Here is a 23,101-nt window from a genome sequence, read left to right as displayed (position 1 = left end):
GAAAAGCAAACGAAATTTGTAGATAGGTACACTCTACACTTCAAACGTGTGGGAAGCAAATCAAGCAATAGATGTGAATGACTTTTTTTTTAAAGCAATAGAATTTGTTTGAACTACTGCAATTTTGTGGACTTGGTTAGCTAAATGAATAAACAGGAACATATTGTTTCAATCTTCGCCCATATTATTCCAATCATAAATAGCAGGTTGGAAATGCTCTTGACATACTGGATCAAGATGTTGATCTTGGCCAGTACCTTAATCATAGTTGGAGGCTATTATTCCCCAAGTACTGCCATTTTTCTGCCCTGTTCATGGAGGCTGAGTTTTCTACATTTGCTATTGAAACAAAAGCATGTAGATTAACATTAAGATTGACCAAGTCAAAATATGTAGGTATCACGTAGCAACACGCCAGTCGGCAGCACCTGTGAAGTAGTTTAATTTTCTTTGATTAAGAAGTCCAACACCCTTGGCCGCCCATGACAAGTCATAACTGTAAAATACTTGTCTAGTTAAGACCTGACCCGAATTTAGGCGTAACCTAAATCAGAATTTAATGGAAACCAAACCTCGATTGAAATCGAAACCTGAATTTACCCAATCTGAAACATCTGAACGACGTGCATTTTTCAGTACCACCACCATCTATCTATGTTGTAAATTCCATTTACAGTAAAATAGCTATTTTTTGTTTTAATTATTACTCAACTTAAACTAGAGGACTGAACCCAAATCTTCCAGTGAAATATGGTTCCGAAATGGGTATGAAAAAATTATTTGTATATGGACCGGAACCTACCACATATTCTAGAGGGGTGCTATCAAAGGGAAGTCATAATCTTTATTTTGACATTTCCAATTTTTCACTATTTTTTTGGATATTTCTAAATCTCAATCAGGCCCGCATGAAGATAGATTTGTGGTATATAATTTACCATAATTATTCAGCTTGTTATAATTGGATATATGACAATTTAATTTTAAAGTGTCCTACCAGTGTTATTGTGAAGTAGTGTTTCTATGTCAAAACCAATGTTTCAAATGAGTCCTGTGTGCCTAGTGGATGGACTTGTTTTGATTTTGTTTCGAGAGTTTTCGAATTTAAATTATAACAATTAATATAGGCGTTTTGGTTCATTCAGTTAGCTATAAATGAACAGTATGAAACTGACAAATAAATAGTCGTTTCAGTTAGTTTTACGTAATTTAAAATGGGACCCATTTAAGAATAACATTATGCATAGATGGCTGAAGTTTCAAAAGAGAAAAAAGAGAAAAAGGAGCGAAGAAAGCATGAATTGATATGGTGAGCATTTTGATAGTGTAAACTCTCTAGGAAAGGGAACACCTAGCTAGTTCCTTGTATCAAGCCATAAACAAATTCATCCATTGAACTCTGGATCTCTTTCTCTCCAAAGCAAAAGCCAGAATGAAAAACCAACTGTTAAGAACAACTTCCTCACTTACAAAGCTTTACAATATTCAATTTCATCTTCTAAATAGCCTCTCATACTTTCTCCTCTTTGGCCTTGGACTAGCAGTGGGAACTATTTTTAGTTTTTACCTCAAAAGCTTCTCATTAAATTTACAAGTAACACAATTTTCTCTGTTTTCTCCATTACCACCAACACCTTCCTCTCCAAAACCATCACCAGTGCAGTTGAAAATTAATGAAACTCGCATCGGACTAAAAAAATATTTGAAGCCACCTAAAGCTATGCATGACATGGACGATGATGAGTTGTTATGGAGAGCTTCTATGATTCCTCGAGTTGGTAAATATCCTTATAAGCGTGTTCCGAAGATTGCCTTCATGTTCTTGACAAAGGGTGCCATACCATTTGCTCCTCTGTGGGAGATGTTCTTTAAAGGGTATGACGATCTTTACTCAATCTACGTTCATGCAAACCCTTCCTTTAATGGATCAGTGGCTGAAAGTTCAATATTTCAAGCTGGAAGAATTCCTAGTGAGGTAAGCTTAATTACACCATAGTTTAAACTTATACTATCATAACTACTAATATATGACTTGATTATACAGATGTATGTTCAAAAGCCGAAAAGTCTAATTCGCTCGAACTTCCAATAGTTCGAGCGACTTGGGGCTCATAATCTCTATATATAATGAGGAATAGTTTCTTTGTGTGTTTGTGTGATCGAATGAAATTAATACCGAATAATTTAAATTAGCTGGAGAAAGGAACTTTGCTTAAAGACTAGCCTTAAAATACTTGAAGAACACTCTCTTGTTCTCTCTAAGGTTAATGCTTCCTTAAGTAAGATCTTTAGGATTGATATGTTGGTATGTGGGGAGGTTGTCACCTACAATCATCTATTTTCTCAGTTTTCATGGGAGTGGTGTTGTGGAAAAAGCACATGGTTTGGGATGGGAAGAATTAAAGAAATATTAAGTCAGCCATCTGGGATATACGTGCATAGTTCACTCCATCTCAATTGTTTTATGGCGATTCTAACGAGTTTCCATGCCAAAATTTGTGCAAATATTATAGCAAAAAAGAGCTTATATCAGATTTTGAGGAAAAGTCACATGCTTTAATCATTCTTCAATATTTTTTACACTTAATTGCTTTCGTATGTGTGTGCAACAATTCTTCAAAGAGTTCCTTTCTTCAAACCCTATTAAGTTGGCTTTCTTTATTTGCTGTGAGTCTTAAACAAATGAACACATTCCCATGATTAAGTATACTTACAATAATAATAATATTGTTGTTATCGAAGAAGCTTCTCTAGGGAAGGGAACATTAAGTTTCTTGTAGCTAACAAGAATCTCCCTTTTCCATCATCAAGAAAGACTTAGAACTTCCCTCCAAACTAATCACCATAATCTCCAATTTTCTCTGTTTCTCAAGAAAACAATGAAGGTTCATCTTCAAAAAGCACCTTCCTCATCTACAAAGTTCTTCAATGCCCAAATTCATCTAAACCATGTATGCAACTTCCTCTTCTTTAGCCTTGGCTTGGCATTTGGACCTATATTTAGTGTTTATATCAAAAGCTTTTCATCTAACTTTCAAGTCACCCAATTCTCTCTCTTGTCTTCAATACCATCATCACCTCCTCCTACACCAGTGCCACCACCACCATCGGCACCTCTGCCACCACCATCACCATCGCCAACTCTGCCACCACCATCAGCATTGCTACCTCTGCAACCTGTAAGGCAGTCACGTGAGGGTGCCAATCTCAGTCGGACAGGACTAACAGAGTTTCTAAGGACACCTAATGTTATGCATGACATGAATGATAAAGAGTTGCTATGGAGGGCGTCAATAGTTCCTCAAATCCGCAGGTTCCCTTATAAGCGTACACCAAAGCTTGCTTTCTTGTTCTTAACAAGGCAGGGAGTAACATTGGCTCCTCTGTGGGAGAAGTTCTTCAATGGTCATGAAGGTCTTTACTCAATTTACGTTCATTCAGATCCTTCCTTCAACAAATCAATAGCCAGAGGTTCAGTGTTTTATGGTCGACAAATTCCCAGTAAGGTTAGGCGTTTTCCCTACTTTCTTCATTCCTTCATCCATTCTTAATTTAGCCATAGGATGCCTTTCAAAGCAATACTACAGAGTGTTGAATGGTTTACTCAAAAAGGAATGCAGTCGGTCGGTCGAGTACTAAGAGCAACTTTAAATAACTATCAGATCATTAGGCATAAATTATGAATCCTGAAACAGCTACTGAGCTTCTTATACATTTCAGTTGCTTATTAGTAAATATAATTATGGATAGGTTTGGTTCTGAGTCTTAGTAACCTCGTTGATCGAACATGCAAGGCCATTCCTAATGAGCCCTCCAGTCGCGTTAAATTGCAAACAATTAAGGAGCGAAACATTCAAAAAAATTGAACAATCTAAAACCACATTTAACTGATTTCCAGGAATTGTAGTTTCGTCGTAGTTTTTGTTGTAATTGTTTGCCTATTTCATTATTGATATTACTTTTTAGCTATTGTACCCTGGAACTAATGTTAGTATGTGGCAGTGCCTACTTCCTGAGTATATAAACCTCAGAAAATATTTTTGTCTTAGGCCATTCATGCAATAGCCGGATTTTTTTAGCTTTTTCCTTGTCTCAAGCTTTTGGATACTTGTTACATTGAAGTCTACGAGTAGTTTCAAGGTTACAATCACTACAATCAATAACATACGCCAATGTTTACATGAACTGCCGTTCTGGCATATCAACAGTCCCCCCTTGTTGAAGCTTCAGACCAAAAGTGTGAGCCTAATACTCGACCATAAGCAAGCGACAATACTGAACGGTGATAGATCACAAAAATTCTTAGATAAACCAAAATTTACTGCATCAAGAACCTTACGAGACTTGTTTAGTTAGTGACAAAACATCGATACTGAGTAACTATGACAGGTGACTAGGTAGTTATTCTCAACAGCTTTGACTCCATATGAAACACTACCTATTCATTGCTTTGATTCTACTCCTTAATGAACCAAGACCTTCTTCTGTCCAGCTTTTTCACTCAAAACTTTACACATTCCTTTCTTCTTATCAACTTTATTTCAACATTCTCTTTTACCTTCCTCTCACAATCTCCAATCTCTTTTCTGTTGTACACCAGAGAAGTGCATTTATCTTGTGCTTCAGAAAATTAAAAATAATAGTAATGTAAAAGGGACATAAATATACCACTACAACAATGTGTTACAGATAAAATTAATCCCTCTGATGTTCTCTAAAGTCTAAACATCCTCCAACTGGGTCCTAATAATATTCTCCAATCAGGTCATCAATGAGCATACAATCTGGCAAGCCAATTGAAATTTGTAATTACAACTTGCTGAAGCGCCTTAAGATTCTTAAAGGTAGACTATAGAGTGTGTTTATTTAATTTAATTTTTTTTATCTTATAATGTTATTTTATTCTTTTGCTTTACTTCTACAGTATATGTTGTGGATGTTTCCATTTTCCAACAAATTCTGTCCTGGATAGTTGTTATATCCTAACCTATTAACCAGAGTCTAAGACATCTAAAGGAGTGAATAAACTTCCTACTTTACATAATCAATTTAAAATATTGTTAATGCTCTTTCTTTCCTACCATGCAGGAGGTGCAATGGGGGATGTTTAGCATGCTAGAAGCCGAGCGCCGGCTACTAGCTAATGCACTCCTCGACTTCTCAAACCAACGGTTTGTTCTCATTTCAGAATCATGCATTCCTCTCTTCAACTTCTCTACTGTCTATTCCCACCTCATGAATTCAACCAAGTCCTTTGTGGAGGTCTACGATTTGCCAGGCCCAGTTGGACGTGGTCGGTATAATCCTCGGATGAGGCCATATATTAAACTCGAGCAGTGGAGAAAGGGGTCACAATGGTTCGAGATGGACAGAGCTCTAGCAACAGAGATAATCTCGGACCACAAATACTTCTCCTTGTTCGGAAAATTCTGCAAGAATTCTTGTTATGTAGATGAGCACTACATTCCTACATTTGTACATATGCAATTCTCAAACCGGACCTCAAATAGAACTTTGACTTGGGTTGACTGGTCAAGAGGAGGACCACATCCAACAAGGTTTACAAGAAGAGATGTGACTATTGAAGTTCTAAATAGACTGAGAACTGGGAGGACGTGCGAATACAATGGGAAACTCACCAAAGTTTGCTACTTGTTTGCGAGAAAGTTTCTTCCCAACACTTTGAATAGGCTGTTGATGTTTGCCCCACAAGTCATGGGCTTCAACTGATTGTAAAGAAAACTATCAGCATCATTCTTTTACCACATCCATAGTGGGGGTCGACCTCACATTGAAACTGCAAATGTGGCATGAGATATAGGAACATATTTACGTCTCTGGTCGACCTCATAGGATAATAAATTCTTCATAAAATTTTTGTTTTTGTAATACATAAAGGGTTCCCTTATCATTGATTTATTCAATTGGTTGTAACATGCTTGGGGCAAGATAAAAAAAGGGTCCTATTACTGACGGACCCCAATTTGTGTTGGGCGGACTCCCACCAAAAAACAATTATTACAAATTTGCCATTAGTTTCAAAAAATCTAAAAAAAAACAATTATTACAAATATGCCATCGGTTGGTCAAAAAATTTGAATTCAAAACCCCAAACTTAAACGAATTCGCTTAAGTCGTTCGGATTAAGTCCCCAAACGACTTGGCCACACCGCGTTGATGACTTAATCCAAACGACGGATCCGACACACCCGGCCAAGAGCCCAAAACACGTAACTATATATTTTTTCAAAGTTCAATCCCAAACGATATGGGTTAACATCGTTTTTGACTAAGTCTAAACTAAAGTGTGGCCATATCGTTGAGACTTAAATTCAAACGGTTGTGGCCATATGCCGTTTGGGATTTTTCTAAGTCCAAACGGTGTGACCATTTTTTTTTTAAGTCCGAATCCCAACGACATGGCGCGTCATTTTTGGACTCGATCAAAACGGTGTGGTCATGTGCGTTTGATTTGAACTTTGAAAAAATTCAAAGCTCGTTTTTGGGCTCTTAACCGGTATATCCGTTTTAGACAAGTCCAAACGGTGTAAAAAAGTCAAAACGACTTTATTAGTCGTTTGGACTAAGTCCCAACGGTGTGGCCAAGTCGTTTGGGACTTAGATCCAAAACGAACTTCAAATTTTCGTCGCTTAAGTTCGGGTTTCAATTCAATTTTTTTTTTACCAATGGCATATTTGTAATAATAATTTTTTTTTAGATTTTTTGAAACTAATGGCAAACTTGTAATAATCGTTTTTTTGTTGGGAGTCCGCCCAACACAAATTGGGGTCCGTCAGTAACAAGTACCTAAAAAAAATGCCTACCTAGTTTTAACATGTACTAAGGGCTGAAGCCTCACAAAAATACGAAAGGAAGATACCATTTTCCTCTTTCACATTCTTTTTCAATAAATTGGAGACTATTTACTTTCTGTGTATAATAAATTGGGAATCTTTTTTTTTTTTTTTTTATAGTGATAATAAATTGGGAATCAGAAAACAGGGAAAGGCTAATATTTGATCAAGATGCCTATCTTTATTAAAATATTTAGGATACCTTCCTGACCAACATTTACAGATTAAAGCATTCCATCTACAGTAAATTGACTAATGTAGACGAGGTGCAGTTAACTAATCCTGACTAAAAGGATGGAGAATTTTCTAAGCTTCTGGTCTCCTGAACATCCTGTAGGCACCCAAGCAAATCAAGTGAATGTCCTAGAGTAAACCCAAATAAATTGACAGCGGACTGACAACGACACAATTTTCAAAATGATTTTCAAGTCACTCTATAACACATGAGAGAACATATTTGGAGTTTTCACATCAGGATTACAGTGAGTAGTATGTCAATTGTACTTGAATGTGAGTCAGACGCATACAAGTTATATTGGTTCAAGGAAACTCTTGAAGGAAAATCTAGAGAAATGTAGGATTAAATGAACTGCAGATATGCAGCCAACTTCATGAAATATAAGATATCATGGTGAAGAAAAAATAGAAAGATGGGTTTCCAAGGTTTACAGATGCATAGCTCTCCAATCAACTGCAAAATTTTCTTTATCACCATCTTCATCACTGGACTACTCTTCATCGCTTGAATCCTTCCCCATTGTGGAACTTTTCTGCCCACCAAATCTAGCGGCCCTGAGCTCCAATTGCTTTTTCTTTAACATTTCCACTCTCTCACGATAAGCCCTAAGAAAGAAAATCAATACGCTGAATATAAAAACTATAAAAAATGAAAGAAATCATCTATATATGTTTTCGTCTCAACACTCACCTTTGTTCAAAGGTCTCCTCTTCCTCTCTATCTTCAGCAGCATCAATCTGTGACAGATGCGTAATGTCATTGTTTGCCGTGAATGGGATGTGGCTGTGTGTACAGAGAAATATGAAATAGTGGAGTACATGGAAACTATAATACTCACCTCTTCTTCCTCGTAACGCTCATCCACTTCATGCACGTCCTCTTGAATCTGCTTTTCGAATTCTTTGTATTCATCTCTGGATAAAGTTTACCAATAAGCTTCGATTTCCAAGGAATTCTTTTAAAATCATACACAACTACACAAGAATTAAACATGAAACCAATAAATTGGTGCCTTCCCCCAACAAAAAAACATAAAAACCACACACACACATACACAAAAAAAAAACAAAAAAACAAAAAACAAAAAACAAAAAAAATAACAAAGAGCAATGGAGACTCAAATGAACTACAATTCTAAAAATAATACCAGATAGAATAACGAAAAAAAAAATACATGACTATACAAAATAAGATACATAAATACTTGACCTTCAAAAAATAGCCCTAAAGACTTTAGAGACGGGCTTGATACTCATGGTCATGGTAAAATTATTAATGGAAGTTAATATTTCGACTTTTTACACGTTACAATAAGTACTGTTACTTCAAAGTGCTACACAATTGAATGAGCAAATTGTAATTACAAACATCAGACACGCATGCAGGAGATTCGAGAATAAGAAGAACTTACTTGATATCAATTTTAACAGGCTCAATGCCACGTGCACGTTGATCTGCATCTTTGTTATCAAAGAAACCTTCAGGAAGAGCACCCTTCCCTTGCTTGACTTCTGAACCAACAACGTCCCTCTTTGTGTGGACATCTTCCCTGTCAAAGAAGCCTTCAGGAAGAGAATCCTTCACTTGCTTGATTTCTGAACCATCCACCTTTTTGGTAGTCACAAAATCCGTATTGGCAAAGTAGCCATCAGGAAGAGTTCCCTCCATTTGCTTGACATTAGAACCATAAATAGTTGTTGTTGCATCGATATCCATGCCATCAAAGAAACCTTCAGGAAGAGAACCCCTGACTCCTGTGTTAATACTGTTTTGCGTTGTGTGACTGGAATGGATAGACAGATTACTTCCCCTTCTCCCTGTTGCAACAACTGCAATAGATGGTTCCTTTATCTGGTTTTCTGATGCAAGTGGCTTCACAGAAGTCGAAGCAAAACTTTTTGATTTTCCATGAACCGTTTTGGAAGAAACAGCATCCAAGGACTTGACAGAACCCCTGAGAGTGTCAGTTCCAATCTTCTCTCCAGTACCTAATCCTACAATTTTCAACTATTCAGTGATTAAAATAACACAATCTGTCAATGATAGTTACATACCATATCGAATGAATGAAAAGAAAGACAACCAAAACGGCATTCAGGGCAAACAAAGAAGTAGAGAGCTCACTAACACCAGAATAGTACACTAGTCCTAAAGAAAAAGTTTTGTTTTCTGTTTTGTCATATCAATTAGGGCTATAAAGGATGACCTGATACCCGGAAAAACCATATTTGGAGAGAGAAACCAGAAGTCCAATCCAGTTTTCGGGTGTTGATGACGAAAAAATAATATAACCCCTTGGGCAGTCAAGGACTAGAAAAATCATTCATAGAAGGAAACTTTAATCATTTGTTTTACCAGTTTTCTGCCTTTTCGTTTCATTCGTATCAAAAAGTCTGCTGGCAGCGTAGATGATGGCCGTGCTTTAGGTAGTAACTCTACAGGAGGCTCAGATTTCCTAATATTCTGCGCTTGTCCTGCTTTAACTTTGTATGCTGAAATCGCCTGTGCAAATTCAAGGCCTTTGTCAATAAACTTAGCAATTAAACTTAAGAATTTAACAGGTAGATATTGGTTCAATATAGTCTTGCATGGAGAAAGAGAGGAATGACACCTTAAAAAACAAATCTTGTCCTTAACACACACACTTCACTCCACTCTTCACGTCCTTTCATACATAAAGATCGATAATTTTATCATTTTCTCATCAAGAAAAAAAAAAAAAAAAAAAAAAAAACCCTCCACATTCCAAACTTACTAGTGAGAGTTTCAGAACAATCAAATTAAAAGTAAAAATTATTGAAAGAAAAGAAATAAAGTCTGACCTCATGATGTTTACGTGAAGCTTGGTGTGCAGCCCAAAGAGACTCAGATTTTAATACAACATCACACACCCTGCAGATAGGTTGATCATGTTCATTGTACCTTACAAGAGGAGAATCAATACGTTTGTCTCGTTTCTGTGCAGCTTCTTTCAATTTAGCTCTGTATGCTGCCTTCCTTGCATCCATTTTCTTTTTGTTTTTTTAACACCACATCAAATTAAACTTATTAGTTTTGAACGAATTATTAATCCGTTTGAACTTTTATATGAGGCATATGGATCGGGTCGGGTCGGATCTTAAGAGTTTTACTTATGGCTCATTAAATTGGGCCTATTTGAGGGGTCAAAGTTAACTGGTTAAAACCCAAATTTACCTTATCCATCTTCCCAAGGTCCAGCCCCTCAAAGTTCTTCAAAATCAAATATAGTGGTAAAGTAAATCTGGTTTCACAAATGAAAACAAAATTTGCATTAGTACGGGTGTTATAAATGTTGTCTTTAAGACCTAGAGACTTGATATTTTTTAAGCCAAGAAACTGTCATATCCCATGGGTATGACAAGTGTCCCTTATTATTAAAACTGTGTTTAGTCTATATTAGCTTAATCTCATATTAGATTAAAAGTAGGACAACTGGTCTTTTGAGGAAGTTTCCTGGATGTTAGAGTCAATTACATGTTGTACATATAGAGAGTGAGTGAACGACTGTAAAAGGGAAGAGAAATAAAGAAATTAAAAGAACAACAGGCTCTCGTTTCAGAGAAACAGAGATTTCTTTCCATAGTTATAATCAGTTTTGTGCACTAGTGTGTTAGATTATAACAATTGGTATCCAGAGCCTACGATCTTCGACACCATTACAATGACGTTGGGGTGAAGTAGAAAAACTAGCTAAAGGAACCAAGGAACAAGTGATGGAAATGCAAGGTTCACTTAACAAATTGACAGAAAAGGTTACGAGAGATGCCCAAGCCAGAGAGCAACTTGAGAAGAGAATGGAAGACCGATTTGACCAAATCCTCAAGTTACTAAATAACGGTATAGAAAAAAATAAGCAGCAAGAGATAGGGGAAGGGGAAAATTCGGGAGGTGCAGTCATCACAAATACTGGAGCGTCTTCAAATCAATTTCATATCCGAGACCCATCTACGATGGAAGCTCAAGGTAACTTTCTTAGAGCTCCTAAAGTCGATTTTCCTCGTTTTGATGGAGAAAACCCTAGGGCATGGGCTCACAAATGCTCCAAATTCTTTCAAATCCACCCAATCGAAGAGAATCAAAAGGCCTCTTTAGCCTCTCTATACCTAGAAGGCAAAGCTGATGTGTGGTTTCTAGATTACCAAGAAGGAAAAGAGAGTATCCAATGGGAGGAATTAGTTGAGGACATTTGTGGAAGATTTGAATTAGTTGGACAAGATAATTATGTAGGAAGGTTTAACAAACTAGTTCAGACCACAACCGTGGAGGACTATTTTGAGAACTTTGAGGAACTCAAATCTTTAATGGTGAGCAAAAACAAACAATTAACAGAAGAATATTTTGTATTGAGTTTTCTGAGTGGGCTCAAAGAAGAATTGAGAGCAACAGTGTAGATGTTCAAGCCTACTCGATTGAATCAAGCCTTATATTTAGCTAGAATGCAAGAAGCTGCATTAGATGCCCAATTAAAGAAAGCCAGACCTGTACAGAAATTTTTCCATCTACCACCTCATATTTCCCCACTGCATCCACCTTTAATAAACCATCGACACCAACAACATCAACTCCTAAAACAGTTCCAACCTTGGAACCCACTTATCCTCCTTATTAGTCCCAAACTTCTACAAAGCCTTTTCTACCTCCAGTGAAAAGACTTACTCCAAGTCAGATGAAGATTAGACGAGACAAAGGCTTATGCTATAATTGTGATGAACAAACAAAAACCAGACACGTGTAAGAGCCAACAGTTATACATGCTTATTGTGGATGAAAAAGAACATGAAGAAGAAAAAGGTATTGAAAGCGATGCGGAGTCACTCTTGAATCAGATTGAAACGGACATAGAGATATCATTGCATGCTTTGATTGGTAGTGTTAGCCAAAATACCATAAGAATACAAGGGCTTATTAAGAAGAGCCCTATCACAATACTTATAGATACTTTGGGAGTACTCATAGTTTTCTGGACCCAAAGGTGGCTAAACAAGCGGGATGCCACGTAGACCCTCACCGGGAGGATGCTAGTAATCAGAGCCAATGGTGAGCGAACAATCAGCAATGCCATATGCAATAAGCTGCAATGGGAAATGCAAGGAAATCAATTTGAAGATGACATTAGGTTGTTGCCCTTGGGAGGTTGTGACATGGTGTTAGGTGGTGATTAGCTGAAAAAATGTGGAGATGTACTTATTAATTTACAGAAGTTGCAACTCTCTTCTAAAAGAAATGGGAAGAAAATTGCCCTAAAAGGAGGAGAGGAGGGGGCCACTATTAAGATGATGTATGGCCAAGCTTTGAAAAGGTTCATACGGAAGAATACACATGGGTTAGTGGGTCAACTATTTTCCATTACTGCCACTCATAGTCCACTGGAAACCACTGCACCTATGACTGAGCTACTGCAAGAGTATAAGGATGTGTGTCGACTGACTTACCCCCTCACAGAAACGTAGACCACCATATTCCTCTCAAAACCAATTCTAATCCCACAAACCAAAGACCATACAAATGTTCTTATGTCCAAAAATCTGTGATTGAGAAATTGGTTCAAGAATGCTCAAGCTCGGCATCATCCAAATTTAGTCATAGTCCATTTGCCTCACCAATCTTATTAGTCAAAAAGAAAGATGGCTCTTGGAGGTTTTGCGTCGATTATCGAAAATTAAACGAGATGACCATTAAGGATAAATTTCCTATGCCCATCATTGATGAATTATTGGATGAACTCCATGGAGCTAAAATGTTCAGCAAGATTGATTTGAGGTCAGGCTACTACCAAATTAGAGTATATGAACATGATATCTATAAAACAGCATTTAAAACCCACCAAGGGCATTATGAATTCAAAGTGATGCCCTTCGGCCTCACAAATGCCCCGACCACTTTTCAAGCTCTTATGAACGAAGTTTTCCAACCTTATTTGCGCAAGTGTGTATTGGTATTTTTTGATGATATACTGGTGTACAACAAGAATATGGAAGACCATCTGAAGCATCTCAAAATGGTTTCTGAGGTTCTTAGAGAACACACTCTTTTTGCAAAGATGTCTAAATGCAGTTTTGGCCAGCATCAATTAGAATAACTTGGTCACCTGACCACACAAGAGGGCGTAGCTGCAGATCCTTCAAAAATCGAGGCAATGACTAACTAGCCCATACCTAATACATTGAAGAAGTTAAGGGGATTTCTGGGACTTACAGGCTATTACCGAAGATTTGTGAAAGGCTATGGCACTATAAGCAAACCCCTTACTCAATTATTGAAAAAGAATTGTTTCAAGTGGACCCCAGCGGCAGAGCAAGCATTCAAGCAACTCAAATCTGTAATGACCACAACCCCCGTCCTGGCATTGCCCGACTTCAAGCACCCTTTTGTACTGGAAACAGATGCTCTTGTGCAAGAGGGGTAGGAGCCGTTTTGATGCAAAATGGTCAACCAATTGCATTTTTTGGCAAAGCATTAGGTCCTAAAGCCCTTGGTTTTTCAACTTATGAGAAGGAATTACTACTTATAGTCATGGCAGTCACAAAATGGAAGGCTTACCTTTCTGGCCACCACTTCATCATCAATACGGACCAACAAAGCATCAAGTACTTCATGGAACAAATAAGATTACTACTCTTATGCAAAGAGATGGCTCACTAAACCGTTGGGTTTTGATTACGACATACGATATAAACAAGGTAAGGAAAATAGGGTGGCAGATGCCTTATCAAGAGTGGTAGATGAACATGGCACCTGTCAAGCTATCATGGTAATCCAACCTCAGTGGATGAACGAAGTAATATTCAGCTATGCCCAAGACAATGTAATACAACATCTAATCTCTCAACTACTGCTCACACTCAATGGAATTAACAATTATTCACACTCTTCAGGCCTAGTAAGATACAAGAGCATATTGTACATTGGGAGGGACCAAAATTTGAGACATCGATTGTTGCAGGCTATTCATGCGTCATCTGTGGGTGGATTCTCAGGTATACAAGGAAGTTATCAAAGAGCCAAGACTTACTTTTACTGGCTAGGGTTAAAGAAGGATATATTAGAATTTGTCAGCAGCTGTGATGCTTGCCAAAGAAACAAAGGAGAACATGTATTTCCAGCTGGACTCCTCCAACCACTACATGTACCTACTCAAGCTTGGCAACACATCACCATGGATTTTATTGATGGGCTACCCAAATCTGATGGCAAGGATGTAGTGATGGTGGTCGTGGACAGACTCACAAAGTATAGCCACACTACACCATAACAGGCTATTTGCAACGGCAAAAAACCGTTGCGAATAATTTTCGCAACGCTTTTTAAGCGTTGCAAATAGGGCGTCGGTAAAGTGTTGGAAATATTTGCAACGGTTTTTTGCCGTTGCAAACCAAATTTTCCAACGGTTATTAACCGTTGCAAAGTGACAATTACTAACGGTTAAAAAGCGTTGCAAAGCAAGCGTTGCAAACCAAATTTTCCAACGGTTAATAACCGTTGCAGAGTGACAATTAGTAACGGTCAAAAAGCGTTGCGTAGTTTGATTTGTAACGATTATTGATGATGCTTTAATTTTTTTCGCTTTGCAACGGTTTAAAACCGTTACTAATGTGTTGATATTGTAAAAAAAATTATTTTTATTTTTTTTACATGATAAAGTCCCCATTGTCTTTTCATACCATTTGACAAATAAATAATAGCAAACACAAGCAAAAGACTAAAAAAAATAGAATATTCGTTAAACCATGTATGTAATATAACTTCAAAATATTTTCTAAGAATTACAAATTCATATTTACAAATAAGGGTAACATATTCAATATGATTTTCCAAGCAATCTCGAATCATTGCAAATTTGCAATACCAAGTATTGGTGATGGCTTCACTCATAATAAATCCTAGTGCGGCTCCATAAAATCCATTTAATTCCTAAAAATTCACAAAACAAATAATGAACTTAGAAATACAATAGTACTAATTAAACTCATGCAATTAATTAAATATTTAAAAATCCACCTAAAAGAAGTAAGAAGTTGAACAAATGAGAAAATTAAGGGTGGAATTTTAAGCTTTTACCTTGACGAAGAGCTTGAGGTGAGCATAATCATTTGATTGGGGAGCAATTATTTTGGTATACTTCTTGCTTTTCCCTCCATCAAATTGATACTCTACACAACACACTGAACAACACATTGAATGACAACAAAATGATCTATCTAGCTATTCTAAAAAGCAATCCTTGTATTGAATTCAAATCAATCCTTCACAATTTCCTACAAACCAAAAGAGGATATAAAAAAATGAATGGCCTAACTTAGAAAAATAAATTTAGAAATCACTAGTGTGTTCAAGAACCAAAACTAGTGTATGTGGACAACTAGATGAAGCCCAATATCTGAAACTAACTTTCACCTATCAAACAAATAATATATTGGGCGCTATCGAAAAAGGGTCTTATTAAGCTACAAGGTGCTGAAACAGGATGGTCAATTGATATATGTACTAAACTATAGAATTTAGAATTATTAACACTGAATTGATATATGTCTCCCACAAGTTACTTCACAATCTATTGACTGTTCATTTAATCCACAAGTTACTTCAAATCTATTGACTATTCATTTAATCCAAAGCACCTAATACACACAGGAAGAAGCACAAAACAAAACTCCAAAACTGATAACATTCAGCAAATTATAGCGTACTAAATTTTTAAGTACAAAGTATAAACCAACAAAAAGCTTATATTACCTGACACCACCCTCATTGTGACCGGGCTTGTTAGTATTACAGATATTGCATTTCAATCGCTTTGCCCAGTTTATGTTGCCACACCTGAAACAGTTTAGAGTTATTAGTACAAGATGAAGCCATCTTGATTACAGAAAGATTGTACAAGTTTTTAAACCCAAGAAAGTAATCATACATTGGACAAGGCCAATCATTTGGGCCAAACAGACCGGTTAGAGCACCAGCTGGGTGGCCACGACCCCCCAGAATCATCATCATCAGCAGCAGTAGCAGCAGCACCACCACCACGACCTCTTCCTCGACCAGCAGCCCCAGCACCAGAAGCGCCAGTGGGACGGGCACTTCCACAACGGTTACACACACCACGAAAAGCAAAGTTTACATTGGAGCAACTGCTACAAAACAAAACAGCGCACAAGGAGCTAAAAGGTATATTTCATATAAATTTAGATAATTGGGAAAAGCTTAAAGTGCAAGAATGAGCTGCTCACCAATGTCACATCACAGACCTTGTATTTGGACACATCCAGTCTCCATTTTGTTGCCATGCTTTCCCTGGCACATCGCCGCGGCCTCTTCCTTTTCCTCCACCTTCATTCATATCAATATCATATCAATAATACAGCTACCTTATTCGCTGCTTTGTTGCCAAGACCAAATTTATTGACGGGCTTTCCATCTGGGATCTTGTAGTCTCTAAACCAGTCCCTAACTGCGGTGAAAGTGCCCTGAAGGATGACAAAGTAAAACCAAATTATAGTTATACCGTTATGTTCTAGTATACTTACAACATACTTGATAAATTAAGGCAACAGATCCATTTTTTATGAGAATGAAGTCAACTTTCTAGTTCGTACTACTTTAGAACCGTGAATTCCATTGCCCTTTCTCAGTAACTTTGCAAGGACCTTTTCTGATAACAATTCAGTAAAGCTGATTTCTAAAATGCAAGTAGCTATGATAGATCCCATTTTAAGCTATTGGAAGCAACATGCACGCAAGTACCTAAAAATTCAGTATGTGATGTGACTTTAGTGAGAATAATGCATGTGAGTACCCAAATCATATATTAAAAGCAAATGGGAAAAACCCGGGAATCTAAGCTAGAAATCATTTACCAAAACTGAAGCTACCAAACTTTTAAACTGTCTACTCCCTACTTACGCAATTGGTGTGGGATGACATGAATTCGACGGCAATTAGATGGCGAGCATTGCAGGTGATTCACCAACTCCAAGAAATGAGTTCAGCCAAATTCTATATCCATATTTTGGTGACTATGTTGTTAGTGAAATGTGATTGACTTATGACTAATTACGTTAGTAAGCAATTTGGACAAAATTTAAATGACAGCGAAAATAGCAATTTAATCAATAGGATTAAGAACTTACCCACTATTAAAGTAGCCTCTTTTCTTGTCAGAAACAAACTTGGGTCGTCTGAAACTTGACTCTCTAGTATAGTAAAAGATTATCCACTTCCCCTGCCACATTATTTCAAAAAAAAAAAAAAAAAAAAAAAGATAAACAAATAGTAATCATCAATACTGACCCTAATAATGCCAAACAACATAATACATTTACAATCAAACTTAGGGTTTATCACACATACACCACCTGCCAGCACACTCACACCACCTGCACAAGGAGAAGATTCGTCAGCAGAAGTTAGAGAGCAAAAAACGCTTTTGGCATACTGGGGATATACTAAAATAAGCAACTCATATACCATGACAACTTACTTGAAACGCGGGCAACCATGGCATACTCTTTTTCAGTAGTGGCAGGGATGGAGCTTCGAGAATCTGCAAATTTGAAAGGGTAAGTATGTCTAGCAAATGCAAAACGACAACCATGGCCGACTTAAAGTTAAAATCAAACTGCATTTCTATTCAAAGGACATGCTCTAAACACAGATGCAGTCGTTTTCACTTGTTCCACTCGCTCTGTACCATTCTTGGGCCTGAAAATTTTAGAACATTGAATGCTATCAGGCCCTAAACAAAGTTATGCTTTCCACATCCCAAGACATCAAAGGAAGATCGTTATCGATCTAATAAGTGGGTAAGAATACCTCATTCTTTGTGTCCTGTGTGCTATTTCCAGGTCTGGTTGTCTTGGAATAGTAATTTTTAACTTAACATGCGTTGAGTTTCCATCCACAGGTGCACCCTGAAAGACCATCACAAGATAGTTAAAAAACATAAGAAGAGGCGATAAGATTGACTCCATATCAGAGAGAAGAGACAAAAAAATTAAGGCGAGACCGCGAGAGAATACTAGCCAAGATATGCATCTTACCTTTTTGGACTGCTTGTGTATGTAACTAGTCTGTTGCTTTGTATCAATGACCTGTTTTGCAAAGATAAGTTCATTTTTCAGATAGAGCTTCCCTAAAACCAACAATTTAACTGAGTTCATTAACTGGTCTCTGCATGCAACTGCTCATACTGAAAACATGCCAAATACCAAATTAAAGTAGAAGTATATGAGGCAATCCATAGAATCCATAAAAGACTGAAACATTTACAACATTTTCCAAACGCAATGAGATGATAAAATTATAGAACCAGAGAAAAGATAATCACTTTTAGTTAATGCAGACGTCCTTTTTCAACAGAAATAGCAAAGACAAGTTTCATTGCTACAGATTATTTTGGCTTCTTTAGAACATCTAACTATTTAAGATAGTTCAGAATATTTTCTTGCGTGTATAAATGCACATCACTTAAATGAGTACTTGCAAACAAGTTTAATGGCATTGCCCAAGGGAGACTTTATCTACTCATTTAGAGGCTTAATCCCGGATTCCCGGCACACTTCTTAGACAAAAAGACATACAAAAAACAAAATGTTTTAAATTTTTAATAGGTTTAACCGTTTAAAATCAATATTGAGAATGGCAGTGTCTCTTCTAGTCCCACGTCTTCTAACAAACCTACAGTCTGTCATTGTATAATGACCCAAATGCTTCAGAATTCAGACTTAAAAATAAAGCATTCAGCAAATATCCTACAAAAGTTTACATCATATCTACTTTAAAATCACACACTACCACCTGCACACACTCACACATACACTACACTAACACCACCTGCCAGCACACTCACAAAATTTTCCAAGCCGGTTTATCGTAAATCGTCTGACTAAGTGGAACAAATCGGCTGATTTTTCAATCTCGCTCAGACCTCTAACTTTTTACCACATTGGATCGGTGTAATAACTTATAGCGCTTATGCGCCGATTAAGCGGCGCTTAAACTGCACAGGCTCACACACATACACAATATGGTGTATCACACTCTAACAAATAGAAAGTCATATACCTGTCAAGGAGGTCCGAACACAGTTCTTCAAACTTGGCCCTAGTAAGGGTGGTCTCAATGTGTTTAGGTCCATCGGCAGTTGCCGTGATGAAAGGTAAACTAGCAAAGATCACCACAAGAAAAGGAAAATAAATAGCAAATTAGACAGATGCAATAACGAACAAGAAACACACAGAAACAACATAAAACAAAAAGGACAATAAACAAACCTGATATTAGCTTGCGTCAAAGATGACAACTCCATCTTGGCTTTCTCAGTTGTCTCGATGAGACGCTGAAGAGCTTGCTTGTCCTTCAAAAGATCAATACCTTCATCCCTTTTGAAGCTCAAAGCAAGCCAATCAACAACTCTCTATTCATATTAAAGACATAGATATTAGTTACTGGAGGATCACAAGTTACATTATTAAAATTAAGATCTGAAAGAGTAAACAGATGCGAACAAACCTTGTCAAAGTCATCTCCACCAAGATGTGTATCTCCAAATGTAGATAACACCTCAAATACTCCATAACCAACCTCAAGGACTGCAATAAAAGCAGGCAAGTATTTAAGTAAGAATTTCAAAATGGAAACCCAACAATCATGCCATCACCAGGCTGACCTACACCGATTTTTCAGGCCCACTTTAATTGGGCACTGTCCAACGAAACCAAAATGCTTAGTTTTAACAACTTGTTGAGAGAGATTCTTTCTCTATGTACAACACTAAGTCCAAAATTACTCGGGCCCAATCAGGAAGAAGCTTATTGGTTGAAATCCATAATATGATAAGTTAACTTTTCTAGAAATCAGTAGCACAACTTTACTATCTATTTTTTTGCCTTGTGACTGCATTTCACAGTTATTCCCAATATATGCTAATGGACTTCACAAGGAACAATCACAAGGATCAGTTTTTCAAGAGACATTATGGAACATAAAATAAGTTTTCAGTTAACACTTGACAATACCTGAAACATCAAAGGTACCACCTCCAAGGTTGAATACAAGAATGGTTTCATTGTTTTTCTTCTCAAAGCCATAAGCCAAAGAAGTAGCAGTAGGCTCATTGATAATACGCAGAACTTCAAGCCCTGCAATACGACCTCCTTGGGAATGCTGTTAATCTCCTGCTGTTGCAGGTTTTAAAGTCTCTTAACTTCTTTGAGGAGCTCCTTTGCTGCCAAGTACCGCTCAGAATTAATAATGAAAGACAGCAGATTTTATTTAGATGCAAGCTGATCCAATGCCCACCACATGTTCAAAGATTTACCATCTACCTCCAACTGCGATACAGTTTATGAGAATTAGAGGAACGTAAAAGGAACTGACCGAACAAGTTTACTTTTTGAACTTAGAACTAGCAGATTCTTTTGGCTATCCACAAAACTTATCGTTGATAAGTACATAAAATTACTTCTGAGCTAAGAGGAATACTAACTGACAAATAGGCTTGATAAAACCACATATTACAAAAACAGAAAAGAAAAACAAAATAGAAGCTAAGTTTCCCAGTTCACAAGTATAACCCATCTAAGTACAAATCTTCGAAAGAAGTGTGTTAAGTGTCTAAGTTCCACAACTACTTATTAGACATTCATCATTTTGTGAAGGGAAATCACATGGTCACGTGAGTGTGTCTGCGTGAGATATTAAAAAGAAGAAAACTCTTCAATTTTCATGCTTGCCACAAGTCATTTCCCTTTACACTATCTCTAGACTTGTACTTATCATATAGATTTTGTGCAAACCCTAGTAGCTTAATTTAACAGAAAAAAACAAACGCCCTAGTTAGAAATTAAAGCACGTGAGATTATGAAATGAAGTATTTAGTGACAAAACTAGTACATGAATGACAAAATTAGAAATCGAAAGCAATGCTTTATGGCCCTGCACTTGATTCAAAAACTTAACTTCAGATTTTTGCAACAAATTCTCTCCATCTCTCTCTTTTGGAAGTGCTGACCATGGCGGTAAATCGACTTTATAAGCTTCAAAATCAGGATATTTAGAAACTAAACTGTGCTTCAATGGATCAGTTGCACAGTACAAAGCCTATAATTATAGAGTAAATCCTGTGCAACTTTATAGAGTAAATAAAGTGAGATCCAATCAAATAAGCAAATAATTATAGAGTAAAGGGGTGTAAGCAAAACAATACAAGGGACCAGTAGCCATCAACTAGTAAAGGAAAGATATGACACTGAACTGCTCTAAGGAAATCTCAAGTGGTTCATGATCAATATGTAGATAGAGTATACAATGGAATCTAAGAGCCGCGAATTTCAACATTTTAGCTATGCCGTCAAACGACCTCTAGATTGAAATAAGCTACAGAGACTAATACCTTGATTGGCTGTTCATGTTAGTACTTCCAGTAGCACGGGATAAAGAGCCCCTAGATAGATATGCAGCCATCTCCTCCTTTGTTCTAACTTCTGTTTCTCTTATTTGTATTTCATTTCTGACAGGTGCAGCTGCCTTTGTTGCAGAGACTTCAAGCAAATCGAATACTTCTTTAAAAATATTTAGCACAACACAGTCTCTACATTCCAACATTTAAATATAAATAGAGCATTTCCCAGCAAATATTATGACCCTTTCAATGCTAATATTTATTAATACTTCAAACCACTAATCAAATAAACCATGCCTAATGTCAAAAACTACTTCATTTTCACCAACACATTCACCATTTCCAACATTTAATCCTTTTATATGACTTATTTCAGTATATACTTAAACCATTTCAATTCTCATACTATTGAGCCTTCACACCAATAATCAAATAAACCATAACTAAATCCACAATTGAAAAATGCCATCAAATATAACAAAATACTCATTTTTCCACCAACTCGGACCAACACATTCACTATTTCCAACATTCCCAAATCAGATATTTACACCCTTCCAATTCTACACACAAATAATGAACTAAAAACTGCCGTCAAACATCATAACCTTCATTGTTCATACTTTCCCCCCAATTTCCAGCATATATCAATGTCAATTTATATTTCATCATACAATTTTTAACTCTTACATTATAAAACCATACCAAAACCCTAACTACAACATATCATAAACATACCACAAATTACACCAACCCATTCACTATTCCGAAGAAGAAGAAGAAGAAGAAGAAGAAGGGAGTGGAAGACAGTGGGTAGCGGCAGTGAGAGGCAGAGGAGAGAGAGGTTATGTTTTATGTTTTTTTATGTTTCGACGAAATAACGAACGCGATTTTATTTCGTTTCCTGTTTCGCCCAAAATTTCAAGTTTCTAACACTTAACCAACGGTTTGCTATAATTTGAAAGCGTTAGAAATTAATTCTTGAAATTCCTCCGAATTAAACCAACACTTATCAACATTCGCAACGCTTATATAGTGTAGGCAACTTACCAACGGTAAAAAAGTGTTGCAAAACAAAAAAGGTGCGTGTTGCAAATAGCGTGTTATGGTGTAGTACGGCCACTTCATCGGCCTCAGCCATCTTTACACTGCCAGCACAGTAGCGTAGTTATTCCTCTCTCATATCTACAAGTTACATAGCCTACCTACGTCCATAACCTCTGATAGAGACAAGGTGTTCACTAGTTCCTTTTGGCGAAAATTGTTCAAAGCCTTAGGTACATCTATCAACCTCAGCACTGCCTATCATCCCCAAACTGATGGCCAGATAGAACGCACAAATGCTTGCTTAGAGAACTATCTCAGATGTATGGTGAGTAACAAGCCCACAAACTGGTTCAAATGGTTGCACTTAGCGGAGTGGTGGTTCAATACAAATTTCCACACAAGCCTCAAAATGTCCCCTTTTCAGGCCTTGTACCCCCCGCACCCTGCTTTCCCAAGTGAAGTCACCACTTCGATCGCCGTGGTAGAAGAGTACTTGAAACACCAAAATGGGATGTTGGAAATAGTTAAAGAGGGGTTGCACAAAG

General features: G+C 37.0%; 3 protein-coding genes across 12 annotated transcripts; 1 reads left to right on the top strand and 2 right to left on the bottom strand.

Moving 5' to 3' along the window:
• The first annotated feature begins 1,230 nt into the window (after window positions 1–1,230).
• On the top strand, window positions 1,231–5,924 carry LOC147479422 (uncharacterized). Its single transcript, XM_086578413.1, has 3 exons — window positions 1,231–1,975; window positions 2,781–3,506; window positions 5,089–5,924. The coding sequence occupies exons 1-3, from the start codon at window positions 1,433–1,435 to the stop codon at window positions 5,728–5,730; spliced, it is 1,911 nt and encodes a 636-aa protein (XP_086434539.1). The 5' UTR covers window positions 1,231–1,432; the 3' UTR covers window positions 5,731–5,924.
• A 1,340-nt stretch (window positions 5,925–7,264) lies between these two features.
• LOC147479421 (uncharacterized) lies at window positions 7,265–10,157 on the bottom strand. The gene is made up of 6 exons (XM_086578412.1): window positions 9,916–10,157; window positions 9,449–9,595; window positions 8,505–9,100; window positions 7,932–8,007; window positions 7,784–7,830; window positions 7,265–7,698 (listed from the first exon to the last, which is right to left on the bottom strand). The coding sequence occupies exons 1-6, from the start codon at window positions 10,099–10,101 to the stop codon at window positions 7,584–7,586; spliced, it is 1,167 nt and encodes a 388-aa protein (XP_086434538.1). The 5' UTR covers window positions 10,102–10,157; the 3' UTR covers window positions 7,265–7,583.
• A 4,673-nt stretch (window positions 10,158–14,830) lies between these two features.
• Window positions 14,831–22,033, bottom strand: LOC147479420 (transcription initiation factor TFIID subunit 15-like). 10 transcript variants are annotated; one of them, XM_086577504.1, is made up of 13 exons: window positions 21,501–22,033; window positions 21,068–21,144; window positions 20,125–20,333; window positions 19,619–19,698; window positions 19,381–19,523; window positions 19,172–19,270; window positions 18,148–18,198; window positions 17,921–18,018; window positions 17,589–17,809; window positions 17,459–17,484; window positions 17,239–17,330; window positions 16,339–16,575; window positions 16,101–16,239 (listed from the first exon to the last, which is right to left on the bottom strand). In XM_086577504.1, exons 5-8 carry the CDS (start codon window positions 19,413–19,415, stop codon window positions 17,979–17,981), a joined length of 225 nt encoding a protein of 74 aa, XP_086433630.1. In that variant the 5' UTR covers window positions 19,416–19,523; window positions 19,619–19,698; window positions 20,125–20,333; window positions 21,068–21,144; window positions 21,501–22,033; the 3' UTR covers window positions 16,101–16,239; window positions 16,339–16,575; window positions 17,239–17,330; window positions 17,459–17,484; window positions 17,589–17,809; window positions 17,921–17,978. The 10 variants fall into 10 exon arrangements, with proteins under 10 accessions (XP_086433631.1, XP_086433623.1, XP_086433624.1 ...); XM_086577503.1 differs by lacking the exon at window positions 21,068–21,144 and adding an exon at window positions 20,408–20,439; XM_086577502.1 differs by lacking the exon at window positions 21,068–21,144 and having other exon boundaries at window positions 20,125–20,439.
• Window positions 22,034–23,101: the final 1,068 nt, after the last annotated feature.

This window comes from Coptis chinensis, chromosome 8, assembly GCF_015680905.1.
Source record: "Coptis chinensis isolate HL-2020 chromosome 8, ASM1568090v1, whole genome shotgun sequence".
Taxonomy (NCBI): Eukaryota; Viridiplantae; Streptophyta; class Magnoliopsida; order Ranunculales; family Ranunculaceae; genus Coptis; species Coptis chinensis.
This window is presented reverse-complemented; position numbering and strand designations above follow the sequence as displayed.

Excerpts from the sequence above, each read along its gene's own strand:
- LOC147479422 (XM_086578413.1), top strand. The coding sequence starts at position 1,433 with ATGAAAAACCAACTGTTAAGAACAACTTCCTCACTTACAAAGCTTTAC. Across the intron at positions 1,976-2,780 it reads CTGGAAGAATTCCTAGTGAG|CTAACAAGAATCTCCCTTTT; the intron begins GTAAGCTTAATT and ends AGTTTCTTGTAG. Across the intron at positions 3,507-5,088 it reads GTCGACAAATTCCCAGTAAG|GAGGTGCAATGGGGGATGTT; the intron begins GTTAGGCGTTTT and ends CCTACCATGCAG.
- LOC147479421 (XM_086578412.1), bottom strand. The coding sequence starts at position 10,101 with ATGGATGCAAGGAAGGCAGCATACAGAGCTAAATTGAAAGAAGCTGCA. Across the intron at positions 7,831-7,931 it reads AGCGTTACGAGGAAGAAGAG|ATTGATGCTGCTGAAGATAG; the intron begins GTGAGTATTATA and ends CATCTGTCACAG. Across the intron at positions 7,699-7,783 it reads GAGGAGACCTTTGAACAAAG|GGCTTATCGTGAGAGAGTGG; the intron begins GTGAGTGTTGAG and ends TTTCTTTCTTAG.
- LOC147479420 (XM_086577505.1), bottom strand. The coding sequence starts at position 16,448 with ATGAATGAAGGTGGAGGAAAAGGAAGAGGCCGCGGCGATGTGCCAGGG. Across the intron at positions 16,240-16,356 it reads TGGATGTGTCCAAATACAAG|TTGCTCCAATGTAAACTTTG; the intron begins GTCTGTGATGTG and ends GTTTTGTAGCAG. Across the intron at positions 15,277-15,847 it reads CACAATGAGGGTGGTGTCAG|TGTGTTGTGTAGAGTATCAA; the intron begins GTAATATAAGCT and ends TGTGTTGTTCAG.